We start from the raw sequence: 15,285 nt of genomic DNA on the forward strand, positions 1-15,285 counted from the left end.
GGTACCAAATGGTCATTGGAAATGATGGCTGTAAGCATAACAGGTATTAGGCAACATTTCACCCTAAGAGCTGAGATTTTTGTACTGCACAGCAAGAGAGAAATGTCTTATCTTTACAGTAGGTAATATAAATATTGTGATACAATTGCAATATTCCTTTGTTCCTCAGATTCAGAGGCCTGGTTTGGGGTAAATTCTTGAATTACCCCAAACCCCACTGTATGGCAAGAGCATTTGTTGTGGTTATTTTTCATACCTTAGAGTACCATAGAAATCTTACGTCTGTTGCATGCCTTCAAACAGTTTCTGACTTATGGTGACCTGTCATGGAGTTTTCTTGGCAATATTTGGCCAGAGGGGCTTGCTTTTGCCATCCTCTGAGGCTAAGACAGTTTGAATTGCCCATAATCACCCAGTGGGTTTCATGGCTGAGTGGCATTTTGAATCCTGGTCTTTAGAGTCATCATCCAATGCCCAAAGCACTATGCCACATTGACTCTCCACACAAGGACACACAAATCCAGTCTGTCCTGAGTTAGGGATATTCTCCACATCTGGCATCTTCATAGACATGATTTAAAATTAATTATGTCCCTCCTTGTCATGTTGTCATCTGATCAAAGTCTTCATTGTGAGCACGCCCCCCCCCCCCCTTTCCAGTGAACTTGAAGCTGAATCCTGTGCTCCTGCTCAAGTAATGGAGTAGGGCTAAGGGGAGGGTGTCTATAAACTCAGACATCTGGAATGTCTTGTGCTCCCCCCCCCCCCCCCCCCAGCATTTCTCTACTGACGTTGGTTCACTATGTGTTTTTCTCAAGATCTTTCAGAGTTGTATGGTCATGCTTAGGGTGTAACATCCCACCAAGATGTATGGCATACATGATACATCCCTCAGAGCTAATGGTCTGTGTTGTCGCCAGAGCCAAGAAGATAATACCATGCCAGTAATTCTCTTGTCACATTTACAATCTTTTATTTATGTCTTTGAGAACAAGAATTTATTTTGAAACAGAGGGTCGCAATTTGGCTGAATTTTGTCAGAGGGTGTTGGTACTCTAGAGACCTCTGCTGTAGATGTTTTTAAAAGCTGGTGCTCAGCAGAGCTTTATAACAAATAATCATATTGTATTCTAGCCAGAACAAATAAGCAATTTGAATGATATTTTTGTTTCCTGATCAATAGATGTTCCTGTTCTGTATGACATATATTGGTTGGGCAAATTCTTTGACAGAAGTAATACGTACTTCTGAAAAACCAAATATGCAGCCAGAACTTTTTTCTTTTTCCAGTCCTTATTGCTGAACAAGAGGAGTTGGAGTTATTTTTCTTAGAAAATAACAAACATCAGGCTGTATTTTCAGTTTTCCTAGTTTGCTGATACCATGTCTTGTCTCATGAAAATAATTCACCTCTCACTTAAGTATATGCCACTAGAATCATTTTATTGGAGGGGGAACTACACATTATGTTTACGCCTTAATTAAAATAACCTAACATATTTTAAATGGCTTGATTGCCACATATCTGAACTATGTGTTGCAATCTGCTTTTTATTTATTTTTCATTTCCCCCCATTTTATAATAATCTGCTAGTTAGGTGAATTTGCTGTGATTTCACTTATCAGAGAGGCTAGGTTGCCTTTATCTCTTGTATCTGTAAGATGCAGTGACAGCACTAGAGGTAGGAGGATGCTTGGGCTCTTATCTGAAAAGGCTAAGAGCTATGGCATATGGAGTACCGATAACTTAATGAAAGTTGGATAAATAAAGGAAAAGAAGCTTCATTGTATCTGGAGAAAAAGCCATTAGTGCAGTTTTTGTATGCTGTTTTCTATTAGTTAAACTGCTTTGAAAATCTTAGTGGGCTTTTCCTTTGGTCTTCAAATAACAGGTTCTTTTCTTATATTGAACACATTTGTTTATCTTAAGGGCCTGAACAGTTTGGGTGCTTTTAATTTATCTCTCCTTTTTGCATTTTTTTATCTGCATATGAACACATGGACTTCCCTAGTCCTTCTTATCCACAAAGCTTCTACATCATTTTTAGAAATATTAATGTGATCATCCAGATAAAAATATTGAACATTATTTTGTGATTTATTTTCAGGCATTATAAGATGCCACCCCCACCCTATCCCCTATTAAATATGAATCTGTTTAAAGCAGATTCTGGAGTGTGTTTGTTTCTTGAGGAATATGAAGGTGCTACTTGATAAGTAATTATGAACCTATTTGATTAATCTTGGTCAGACACACTGGGTTTTCTTCAGGAGTAACTGCCCAAAATAGAGAGAGGAAAATATGGAGGACTATATTCCTTTTTTGGTATAGAGTAGCATTTTATTTATTTTCTTTGTAGGTCACTGCATTGAGTCCCTGTATTGGGAAAAAGATGGGATATCAATAAATAAAATAATAAAAATAATAATAGTAAGTTCATTTGTATGCCACCTTTATCTTAGAGTGGGAACCAAGGCAGTTGCCAGAGAGAGGGAAATAAAAAACCTATACAGATTGAGTATCCTTTATCTGAAAATCTAAAATCAGAAATCAGAAATTCTCCAAAATCCAAAACTGTTTCAGTGGGTGGCTGAGATAGTGATATGTTTGCTTTTTGATCATTCAGTATACACAAACTTTGTTTAGTGCGGAAAAGTATTATTAGAAATAATGTATAAATTACCATCTGGCTTTGTGTATGTGGTGTATTTGAAACATAAATGTAGAGTCAGTCCTCCATATCCATGGATTTTTTATCCACGGATTCAAGGATCCACGTTTTGAAAATATTTTGAAAATATATCAATTCCAAAAAGCAAACCTTGCCATTTTATACAAGGAGCACCATCCTACTGTGCCATTATATACAACAGAATTTGAACATCCATGGATTTTGATAGCCACGGGGAGTCCTGGAACCAAACCCCAGCAGATACTAAGGGCCCACTATATTTCATGTTTAGACTTGGGTCCCATCTGCAAGATATGTTTGTGTACATGCAAATATTCCAAAATCAATAACATCATCATCATCATAATCCAAAAATCAGAATAATTTCTGATCTCAAATAATTCAGGGAAGAGAGACTCAAACTGTTTTAAGAATGACAGTCTGAAAAGGAGGGGCTGCACTAGAGATGAAAAATCAGGATTCACAATCATGTAGAGAGGCTGTACATGAAGAAGACACTGCCCTGTTCAAAGAACCTTTCTCCAAATGAAGAGAGCAATCCTGCAGGTAGGTGGGTAGGTAAGTTAATCTTGCTTTAATGTCTGAATCAGGCTTAGGTTAAACCAAAGTTGTGTTGTTCAGGTGTTGTTATAAGAGGCTTCTGGATTACTTTCGCATTTTTTAAAAGCACAGTCACGCCATTTTAAAAAATGAAGAAAAGTTATTCAGCAGTCTCTTAAAAACACGATTATCACACATTAGGTTCAACATAAGCCTTGTTCTGGTGTTACAGATAAGATTAACCTGAATGCATGGGGATCAGGCTACTGTAGCCCCCCACCCCCACCCCAATTACTCCCTTTATTTGGAGAATGGTCACTTGATGAGAACAGTGTTCTACAGAATATTTTAAAAATTCTGATCTGAAAATGAAATTGCAAAGTTATGAAATATTATTACATTCTTTTTCAAAGTTGGTTTGGTGTAGTGGCTAATAGAGTGTTTAGATTAGGGAGTCCTGTATTCAAAGCTTTTGGTAGCCTTGGGCCTAGTTCTGGGTTTTTGTCTCTTAGCCCCACTGACCCACATAATTTTTTTGAAGGCTAAAATGTAGAATGGTGAAAACTATGCATGCCACTGTAAGCTAACCATAAATTTACTTGAGGATTTTGAACAGAAGGCACAACAAAATTTAGAAGAATGTATTCATACTTATGCCTATGCTCTCTTCCCCCTTCTCTCACTCTTGCCTTTTCTCTTTTCTTCTCTCTAAGTTTATTGTTAGCCTTTTATTTTTTTACTGTGATTTTAACATCTCTGAAATGAAAAGTTTATATTTCACAGTTCAAGTCCTTCTCTGTATCTTGAAAAGATTCTCTCTGATGTAACCAGGTGAATATGTGCTTCTGCTTAAATAGAAGAAATATACCTAAATGTTCAATACTGGTTCTCAAGCTGTAGTGAATTCAGATCCATAGCCCACCTTAACCAAAGGACACAGATTCGTTTTCTAAGTAGTTATCATAAGTGCAGTAATTGTTGCTTTTGAAAGAATTTAGAAAATTTTAATAAGGGTACACAGTTTTTAAAAAGTACAAAAGAAAAATGGAAAAAACAAACAAACCCACAAAGCATAATATAGTGGTGCTATTAGACAACAAGTCACAATATATTTAGCTCTTTCCATTTATGGTGTGTTAAACTTGGAGAAGGAACAGATGCTTTTCTCTATACCAGGAGGTGCCAAAGTGCAGCACTCCAAGTGCTGGCCAACTGCAACTCTTACCAGCCTTAGCCTACATACCCAGTAGTAAGAAAAGCCAACAGTTACAATTCAGCAACATCTGAATGGCCAAAGTTTGCCCACCCCATTTTGTGGTCTTGCCTTCTGTTACACAGTTCAGAAGAATACATAAAGATACTGCATAGAAAGAGACTGTCTGAATCAGCTGGTATAATTAGAGATGTGAAGGCCTGGAAACCCCCTGGAAAAAAACAGAAACAAAAATGAAAAAAGGAAGAAAAACTATTATGGAATATTTTATTTTAGGATGATCCAAGAAAAAAAAAGAACAAAATGTTCTGGGCCTTCACATCTCTAAGTATATAGTGAGCCCTGAAGAAAGAAACTAAGCAGAAATGAAATAATATTAAACTGAACTGGAGTGTATGAATAAACTTGAATGAACTGTGATCTTTTTAAAAACCTTATTTTCATCTTTATTTTTCTATTCTTAGAAGTTTTTGAAGTAAAATAACTGATCTATCTCTTAAGCCAGGGGTAGGCAATCTGCGGCCCGCGGGCCGGATGCGGCCCGGCAAGGCCTTGGGACCGGCCCCTGCCCGGTCCTGCTGCCGATTGCCACTGGAGCCTTTGGCCTCTCGCGTGAGGGCGTGGGGCCTTTGGCCTATCAGGAGGAGGCAGGCAAGGGGGGCAATTGTCTATAGAAGCCTCCAAAACATGCGTTTATATTAACATTTTTTTAAAAATCAGCAAATTTTTTTGCGTGTCCCCCACTTTTTTAAAAAAGTGACCTCCATTTGAAGATTTTGTCCTACATTTGTCCTGGTTTATTTATTCAATTAATTTAAAAAACTATTTAATTATTTAATTTTTGGCTCCCCCCCCCCCCCAGTTGTCTGAGGGACAGCAACCCGGCCCCCAGCTCAAAAAGGTTGCCTACCCCTGTCTTAAGCTGTTAGCATCAAACTAATACACCCAGAGCCTTTGTAGTTTTCTCAGGCAAAATAGGGGAATAGGGGAGAGTAAATGGACTATATTGCTAAGCAGTGTATATAATCCTGAGCATGCCAGACTAGTTTTGTGCTTATTATTTGCAAACTGAATTGGATCTTACTTTTCATAAATGTCACAATTGTACAGCATTATTTTGGTAGAAGAATTTACACGTGAGATGTTTTGAGGCTGAGAAGTTCATAGAACCTGGATAATTAGATATTATTATCCAGGTGATGTTAAAAAAAGGGTCTATAGTTATTTTTTGTTGTCTTAGAATGTATATTAAATCAGAATATGTATATGCTTGATTTTGATGCACAGATACTTCATTAAACAAGATCACATATATCATTAATATATCATTAAACACAATCGTGAAGAATACTACTATTCTTGAAACCTTGTTATAAACTAATGTAAGAGAGACACTTCTTACTAAGCAGAAAAAAGCCAACGGCCTAGCCTAATTTAAACCAAACTAATACAGATTATTTTATTGCTTTTAGCCACAGACTAGTGCAAATATAACAGAACAGCCTAATGTTGAGAGACTGAAACAAATGCATATGGAAAATAAAAGTGGGAAGTTAAAGGCAACAGTTTTAAAGAATTCTAAGATTGCTACCATGTACTAATCAGCTAGCTCCTGTCGCATACTAAAAACCAGGAAAAAAAATCAACAGAATAATTTGTCTTATTATTTTCTGATACAAAGGGTAGACAAATGTGAACACAGAAATTCTTAGGAAAAAGCATTCCTGTAGATATTTTTTTAAGTAACTGCTCGAATAGTACGGCACCCTATGAACGAGCAGTGTATAAATGCCTAGAAGAGCCCTGGTGGTGTAGTGGTTAAATGTCTGTACTGTAGCCACTCATTCACAAGCCATAAGGTCGTGTGTTCAGTACCAGCCAGGGCTCAGGTTCGACTCAGTCTTGCATCCTTCCGAGGTCGTTAAATGAGTACCCAGCTTGTTGCGGGCAATTAGCTTACAGTTGCAAAACGCTTAGAGACTGCTTAGGAGGTGGTATGAAGTGGTATATAAATGAAGCTGCTGTTGCTATTTCTAGAAATAATTCCTGATCTCAGTGAGTATTGTTTGTTTTATATGGTGGGATATCAATTTTTAATTGACAAATGCTTTAAATACATAAACAATAGGAATATAATTTTTATGCTTTCTTCCAATAATAGGTGACAAAGAAAGTGAAGTCCATGCAGATGTTTCATACTCCAGTCACCTATGCCATGCAGGGTGACAGGGTAGGAATCTGTGTAACCCAGTTTGATCCAAAGCTGTTGGAACGAGGTTTGATCTGTACACCTGAATCTCTTCAAACAATTCATGCGGCCATCATCTCTTTAAAGAAAATTCAATATTTCCGAGGTACCCTTCAGACTAAGGCTAAGTTTCATATCACAGTGGGCCATGAAACTGTTATGGGAAGAGTGATGTTTTTCAGCCCAGCTCCTGATGACTTCAATAATGAACCCATGGAGAATAGTTTTGATTTTGGCAAGGAATATCTTTATCAAGAAGAATATCTTTGGAAAGACTCTAGATCTTCAGAAGAAAACAAGGAGAATGACCAGGCTGGAGAAAGACAGATCCCCAAACAACAATGGGCCTTACTTGAGTTTGAGAAACCAGTTACTTGTCCTAAATTGTGCCTTGTTATTGGCTCAAAGCTGGATACTGATATTCATGCAAACACTTGTAGGTTAGCATTTCATGGTGTGCTCCTTCAAGGAATGGAAGACAAAAATTATACAGAGACATTTCTTCCAAAACTCAAAGTTTACAAGCTGAAACATAAAGAAGGACAAGTGGAACGGGTAAGTTTGTGTAATCTAGTTTATGGGATTTTCCTAAAGCCATTAGATTGTGTGTAAAAACAATGTGTAGGTGAAGAGAGAGCAATAGATGCAACACTGAATTTAGTCATGTTGTACCCAGTGGTGTAGTAGTGGAAGAAATGGAACTAAGTTGACAGAGTCAAAAAATGTGATCCAGCCTGCTTATTCCATGAAGAAAAAGGGTTGTTCCATTTGAAGAGGAAACCATTGTCCAGTGAAAGCTTTATGCTTAAGGAAAATGACACTTTCCATTTTGTTATTGGGGAAGTCCCATGCTAGAACAGCATGGGAGAAGGTAGTCCCAGGGGAAAGTTGCCATTTGGCTCTCCTTTCAATGAATTCAGAATTCCAAAGAACACAAGACTGGACCCAGTCCAGTATCTTCATTTGAAACATGAGGGCATTTCAAACAGGGCTGGGAATTATTTTGGAAATTCCTGATGTTCTGGATAACTCAGGATAGCAGAGGAGGAAGGTGATATTCGCTTTATTTCTATCGTCCTTTCTCTGGAGTATTTCCTTGATATAAGTTTTTAGTTTGTAGGGAGTTACAGAGGCCTAGAGGTACAGCTTTTCCAGCTCAAAGTTGTACTGATGTTACATTGTTGTATTTTATTTGTATTTGGTACGAGGCTTGTTTATCTTGGAATGACGTTTGGAGAAAGTTGCAGCTAAATGTTTGGTCTCAGTGCAGGAAAACATGAACAAATGGGTGATGAAATCACCGAGTGCTTTAAGAAAAGACCAGACTCTGGTTTAATAGAAATACTGATTCAGATGGTCCCACCCTGCTGCCGATGGATGTCTGGAGATTAGAATAACTGAATTTACAGTGTCTATTCTTGGCATTGATAAAGGAAAACTGCTTTCCTTTTGTCAAGAAAGGAAGTAGGTGTCTCCCCTCCCCCATGCACTATTCTAGAGAGGCACTAAATAATAATGGTAATAAATGTTTTACATCCATGAGGAATTAGATCCCATTAAAATACTCTAGGGGACAAACTAGCATTGTAAGTGTTGAGAATGAAGGAGAGGCTGAGGCTGTAATTTACCAGTTTAATAGAAGTCTGTTCCTTAAAAACAAACAAACAAACAAACAAACAGATCTTGCAGATATTTATGGTGTTCACAGATTAAACATGCCAATTGAATTTAGTTTTGATTGACTATATTCCTGATTCTTGATGAAGAATTCTTGAATTCATATCATTCTTGAATTCTTGTTATTCCACACACTGAATTAATGGCTAGTTTATCTTGCAGAAATTCAAATTGGATGAGTATATTGCCCTAATAGTTTGAGTAATAGTCATTCAGTGTCCCTAGTTGCAGGAAAATAGATTCCACCTCAACATTAGGAGGAACTTCCTGACAGTAAGGGCTGTTCGACAGTGGAACAAACTCCCTCGGAGTGTGGTGGAGTCTCCTTCTTTGGAGATCTTTAAGCAGAAGCTGGATGGCCATCTGTCGGGGATGCTTTGATATGGATTTCCTGCATGGCAGGGGGTTGGACTGGATGGCCCTTGTGGTCTCTTCCAACTCTACGATTCTATGATTCTGTGATTCTAGTTCTGCTCTGCTTTGTCAACGTGCAAAGAATATCTACTAGAGATCATTCCAGCACTCACCAAATAATCACTCAGCTGTTGTTGTTGTTGTTGTTTTCAGTCAGAAGAATAATGGCTTTAGTAGATTGGATTAGATTGTAGTAAAGACTTAGTACTATGTCTTTACTATAATCTGGTGCCACTAGCCACATCCTATCTAGTTCTCCAGCTATTGTGCTTCAGTGGATCTTCTCACAAAGCTGTAGATGTTATCAAATGTCTCTTGTTTATCCCTTCATTAAATGTATGGTAGTTAGAAAGTGTTCTTTGTGAGTATTCCGTCTCCATATCACAGGCCACTGTAGCTCTTACAATCATCAGGAAGAGACCCTGTAAAAATGATTACAAACTCCCAGTTTCTCTTGTTAGATATGGTGTAACACAGTGACTAAGAGTGGGTTATTTCACCTGCAATTCCCATCCATGCAGGTATATGAATATACATATACATATGCCCTATTAGCCCAGTGCTATGGATTCACACAGTGGAAAAGGTTCTTTACACCATCTTTGTGTGTATGTGCTTCTATGTGTATGTTCACAAAGCGGCCTCTGAGACCTGTATTTCATATTTACTTCAACCACAAACTGTGTAAGCCATTCTCTTTCATCCCTCTACCCTTGTGGCATATGTACAATGGAAATAATGGTAATGCAGTTTATATACCTTTTGTTTCATCAGTATAGGTACATTTCATGGGTTCATAGTTAATGAATATTGTCTATGAAAAATTGTTATCTGGTAGAAAAATTCAGTACTCCCATCTGACATGACATCTCTTGTTTTATCCAGAAGTTGAAAAGTACTAGAAGTTGTGTAATCATATGAGGAAACTCCATTACATCTAGTCTGTCATAAGCCTTTATGGGGCCTTCTGCAATAAGTTCAAAAAGTGAAAGGTGACACATAGATTCATACTATGACCTCTTGCATACCTTTGTTTTGCAAATGTTTGCCCAAGCAAGATTACATCCTGAAATATTGTTGCTTTGCCTACGGTAGGGGAAACTTGTCAATGAGTAACTCTGCTGGAATAGAGAGAGAAGGGGGAAATAAAGCCCTTTACTGTATTTGCAAAGCATAGGCTGCACTGCTTGTAGTTGTTTTGGATTTGTTTTGTAAAAATAAACCACATACTTCAGGGAGAATTTTCTGAAACTATACACAGAAACCCTTTGGCATGTGCAGATATGATAGAAGGTCATTGACCAGCAAGGCTTCATTTGGACATGTTTAAATAAAGTAGAGCATTGCATTTGCTTGGAAAGTAATTGCATACTTTGTTAGTTTCTGGATTTTCTTGTGAAAAAACCTTTCTGCTGACCAGTGCTAGGAAGATCATCATGTGTCGTCATTGCTGACACATCTTATTTTGAAATAGACGCCACAGTTTTATGCAGGTCTTCCTTATACCTGCTTTTTAGATGCACAATCCTATCATGCATTTCTTTAACCACTGAGATTTAACAAAGTATGTGGACATCACCAAAATCCCTAAAAGGCGTCTTGTCAGTGACCTGCATTGGCTACTGCCCATGGGATACGGTATTGGTGAATTAGATCTTCCTTAGTTTTCCTGTTTAAATCCTGTTGTATAAATCTGATGTTGCATGATGTCAGCATTTGGCAGTAAACTGAACTGCCTAGCAGAACCTATTTTTGCCACAATTAATGTTTCAGCTGCTTTGAAGTCTGAACATGGGTTTGCTTGGTTGTGCTTGGCTGCTGATGGCATGCTAAATGTGATAATAACACAGCAATGAGGGCACTCAGTGAATAAAAATGCACAATGCTTTTCCAAGTTAAAATCCACAGTAAAATAGGAGCATAAGAGATGTATTTATTTTTTGGCTGCTGTTCTGTTTGCGATTGAGCAATTTTGTAAAGCTTAGGAATGTGGAGATAATGGCATTCTCATTTGAAATACCATTTGTGTTTCAAAGTGCAGAAGATGGAGAAAAATATGAACTTTAGTGGTATAAGGTGAAAGATACAGTCATGTACAAAATATGTGTCATTGTATGGCTTTGGTTAATTGGTTATACAATTTTCCAGTGAAGGCAGTTCCAAGGAAATAATTAATATTTTATTTTTAACATAATAATAAAATTACTTGCTTAGGACAAGCACTAATTTGGCAGTGCTTGCTAACAGAAATTGTCAATCACCATTGCTCTTGTTACTTTGAAATACACTAACAGGTTTTGTCATGCACAGCTGTTTGGGCAACTATTATTTACTTCTCTGAACTTGCATAAGAGTAATTTACAATGAGTCTGGTTACAATGAGAATATAGCCGTTGTGGTGATATGTATGTCTTTGCACATTACCTGGTATTCCGATGCAGAAAATCATGTGAGTCTATGTTGAATTATTCATGGGCAAGAGTTAACATTTGGTTTTCCTAGCAATTCAAACCAACGTACGAAATGTCATACCTAAAATTTTTGTATGAATTTTAACTGAATGAACACATGTTTGTGCTCAGACTGAGGGATAATTACAGATTGGTCCAGGAAGTGCCCTACAAACCAAGCCTTTTTTCCCTATGTCTACCGTGAATCTGAGTGCTGTAGCGCTCTAAAGCAATCCTAAACAGATGAGTGCTAGCATTATTGCTTCTCCTCAGGATGCAGTATGTTGCTAGACTCAGCGCCATGTAGCACTAGACCTTCAGTGCTTCTGCCTGAGACATTATCAAGCTCCAAGCCTAAGGTTTTATACTAACTGTAGGTTTCTGTCTAAGACAAATTATTAACTGTAAATCTCAGCACTGTAAAATGGTGCATGGTATTCATGTTTGAGGCTGGTTGCTCCAGATTTTTCTTTAGTGGTACAGACTCATGCCTGAGGACTTGAGAATGGAGATGCCCTTCTAGCATCACTTGAATGAGGGAGAGGCCCTTTAGCATGTGAAAGATGAAGAGGCCCTTTTAGCATCAATGATCTTGTACATGTGTGTCAAGGATGCATATTTAATTCCACATTCTCCCATCACAATCTGCTTCCCTCTATTAGGGTCTAGGTAGAAGAGAAAAAATATAACTGACCCTTCTCTTCAACCTAATGGACACTCACCCTATTTGGAGCATCTGCATATGGTGTCTTATTGTGTGCATGTGCCACTCTGTCTTCCTACTTTGATTACCCCTTGTTAGAATCCTGAAGTATTCTACCAGATGTATTCAAGCTGTGGATGCTGGGGGATGGGTTGCGCTTAGCATAGCTTGTAGAGATGGTGATATGTAGTGCTAGGCTGGACCAGGTGTGAGTTATCTAGTGTCCTTGAGAGGCTGGCTTGCAGAGACTTGGAATGTAGTTTCGTTTCTGTGGGAAGAGCAGCTCAGGGGATAGGGATGGAGGATGGGAACTAGTGATAGGAAGGAGGGGTCCTGCGGCGCAGGCTTTTGCTAGGGGTGGAGTACTTTGGCTTAGGGGAGTTTATGCATTGCTTTGGCTGGGAGGGGTCAGTCTCAGCTTAGAAGCCGGGTGATGAGGAATGGCTGATCTTGGAACCTTCAATAAAGTTCTATTGTTTCATTAAACAAGCTGACTGGTTGTTTGTCCAGGATTCTGGTCCCACACTCTGACACCCCTTTTGAAACCAATGTTTTCTGAATGACTGTGTTTCTATAAGATATTCACATACCTTTTACAGTCAGTCATCTGTATTCATGAATTTGGTGTCCACGGATTAAACCAGCCACAGCTTCAAAATATTTTTTAAAAAATGAAATCCCCAAAGCAAACTTTGATTTTGCCATTTTATGTAAGGGCGTTTGATTATGCCATTGTATATAATGGGACCTGAGCACCCAAGGAGTTTGGTACCCATGACGGTCCTGGAACCAAACCACAGCAGATACCAAGGGCCCATTGTAGTTATGTTTACTCTTCAATGGAATGCTAATGACAAAAAGTGGGGTAGAAATAAATGTTTTATTATTTATTATTATTTACGTGCAGTATTCTGCACTCACCCCTGTTGTAGAGTATAATGTCATTCTTCACCAGTTGAACCTGCTTCTGTCTTGTTCAGGAACAGTCTTTATTCACAGTGGTTTGGTTCAGATGTGACACTCAATTGGGATTTCATAGTGGTGTAAGCCTAAAACATCCCCAGCCGATAATACAGAGTCCAGCCTCTACTTGAAGACTTCTAGTGAGAGAGAACTTACCATTCTAGATAATTGGTTGCATTGTTGAACTGCTCTTGTCATTAGAGATTTCCCATAATGTTCAGCTGAAATCAGTCTTCCTGAAACAAGACTATTTGATCTAGTCTTGCCTCCCAGTTCAGCAAAGACCAATTTTTTTTTGCTTTCTTATCTGTGATAGACAAGTTTTTGAAGAATATTACAATCAGGATCCAAAATAATGCTTATTCATGTGATATTCTTTCTGATTTTTGTGTTTGGCCATGAAAGCTGAACAATACGGTAAGCTGACAGTGAAAAAAAATTAAATTCATTTGAAATGTGGTACTGGATCAGAATTCTATGAATAATGCAAACTGCCAAAAAGTCAACTAAATGTGTCCAAGAGCAAATGATGCCTGAACTAACCCAAAAGCCAAAATTACTTAATTGAAGCTATTACTGTACTTTGAACATATCCTGAAATAAGACAATTCTCTAGAAATGATTATATTTTTATTTTATAAGACTAGAATTAATTGTCTAATGTTTCAGGAAGGTTGATTTCAGCTGAACATTGGTGTTACCAAATGTTTGGTAAAACTGAAGGCAGTGGGAAAAGAGGAAGAACTCATTTCAGGGAAATATACTCAATCAAGGAAACTACATCCTTGAGTTTGCAAGACATGAGCAGAGCTGTTAAATAATGAGGTCTCATGAAGTGTCTTATTCATAATGTAGTCCAATATCTGTGTCTTCATGTTGCCTGATGGCTTGTGACAGCCCCATCAATTTCATAGGATGTTCTTAGGCAAGAAGTAGTTGGAGGTAGTTTGCCACCCCCTTCCTTTGAATATAACCTACAGCACCTGGTACTCTCCCTTCCAAATTCTAACTGGACCAGAGACTGCTTATTCATGTTACCATAAAATGAAGCTGATCTGACAGCACTCATCAACCTTAAACCATGTCCTCCTTCAGTCTTCTCTTCTTCAACAGTCCCTCACACGACTTGTTTTTCACACCACTATCCTTACTGACTTCCTCTGAATTCTTCCCAATTTGTTTACACCCTTTTAAAAATGTGGCATGGAGAACTGAGCACAATAATTCAGAAGTAATCGTTCAAGTATAAAATTAAACTATTGCTTCCCATAACTTGGGAACTGTGGATCTGATAATGCAACCTGAAACTATATTAGAGCTTTAATTTTTTTTATCTTTATTTATTTTGCAGCTGCATTGCACTAATGATTACTATTCAACTTGTGGTTCATTAGAGTCTTGATATCCATTTTGGACATATTACTGCCAAACTGACTACCTACTTATTTGAATTTTTTCTCTCCTTTAGATAAGAAACTCTGCATTTCTTTCCTGTTAACTTTCATTTCACCAGTTTCAGTACAGGTTTCCATTACATCAGTGTCATTTTGAATTTTATTCCTGTTTTCTGAGGGCTTTACCTCTCAGGTTTGTGCCATCTGCAAATTTGATAAGAATTCCCTCTACTTTTATCTGAATTGTTGCTAAAAATGCTCAGCCCAGGACAGAGTCCTGAGGAGCCCTGTTTGCAAATGGACTCCTTTATCATCTGTTCTAGTATCTTCTCTGTTATAGATGTTAATCAATCTATATTTTCGTAGGACTTCCATTTCTAACTTTGGGAGACTAAGATATTTGATAATTTCTTGTATGAGGTTGCACACAGTTTACCTTTTGGCTGAAGCGAGAGACAAAATACAAGTAGCAGATTTCTTGCTGTTCCCCCATTTCTCTCTTTGATTGAAACTGATTGTGATTTAGTAACTTCTTCTTCAGCAACTTCCTCCTATTTTAGGCTCCCCCTCCCCATGAATCATACTTCTGTAAGCTTATTAAAATCAGATTTTCTGAAATGAAAGGGCACATTTTACTGGACATAATTGAATATTCCATAAATTATAAATTTTACCTTTATATGTTGTCTGCCCCCCAGAATTCTCAGTACTTTAACCTCAGTCACTGTTGTGCCTATTTTTATCAAAATCACGGCCTTCACTTTTTGAAATAGAAAGTTAAAAGCTTCACATGTTGGCAGTCTGTTGGGTGTTTCATGCTTGGTGGAGCTCAGCTACCAGCAGATATTTGGATAGTTGAAATTGTTTGTTACTATTGATTCTTGCTTCTTTGAAACATCTTTGGAACATCCTTTCTTTGGTTTAGTAGTCTGTGGTAGAGTTGAAGCACAATTTTATTTTTTTATTACTTTCTACATTTATTTTACTCAG

At 37.7% G+C, this 15,285-nt stretch overlaps 1 protein-coding gene across 3 annotated transcripts in view; it reads left to right on the forward strand.

The window, feature by feature from the left end:
* The window catches only part of EEFSEC (eukaryotic elongation factor, selenocysteine-tRNA specific), a 237,741-nt gene that overhangs the window by 130,144 nt on the left and 92,312 nt on the right, over positions 1–15,285 (forward strand). For all 3 annotated transcript variants that reach the window (XM_089521452.1, XM_089521460.1, XM_089521443.1), the window contains exon 5: positions 6,608–7,249. In XM_089521452.1, coding sequence (XP_089377578.1) covers positions 6,608–7,249 — 642 coding nt within the window. The remainder of the gene's footprint in view (positions 1–6,607; positions 7,250–15,285) is intronic.

Source organism: Sceloporus occidentalis, unplaced genomic scaffold (genome assembly GCF_023333645.1).
Source record: "Sceloporus occidentalis isolate IW3139 unplaced genomic scaffold, rSceOcc1.0.p SCAF_1, whole genome shotgun sequence".
NCBI lineage: Eukaryota > Metazoa > Chordata > Lepidosauria > Squamata > Phrynosomatidae > Sceloporus > Sceloporus occidentalis.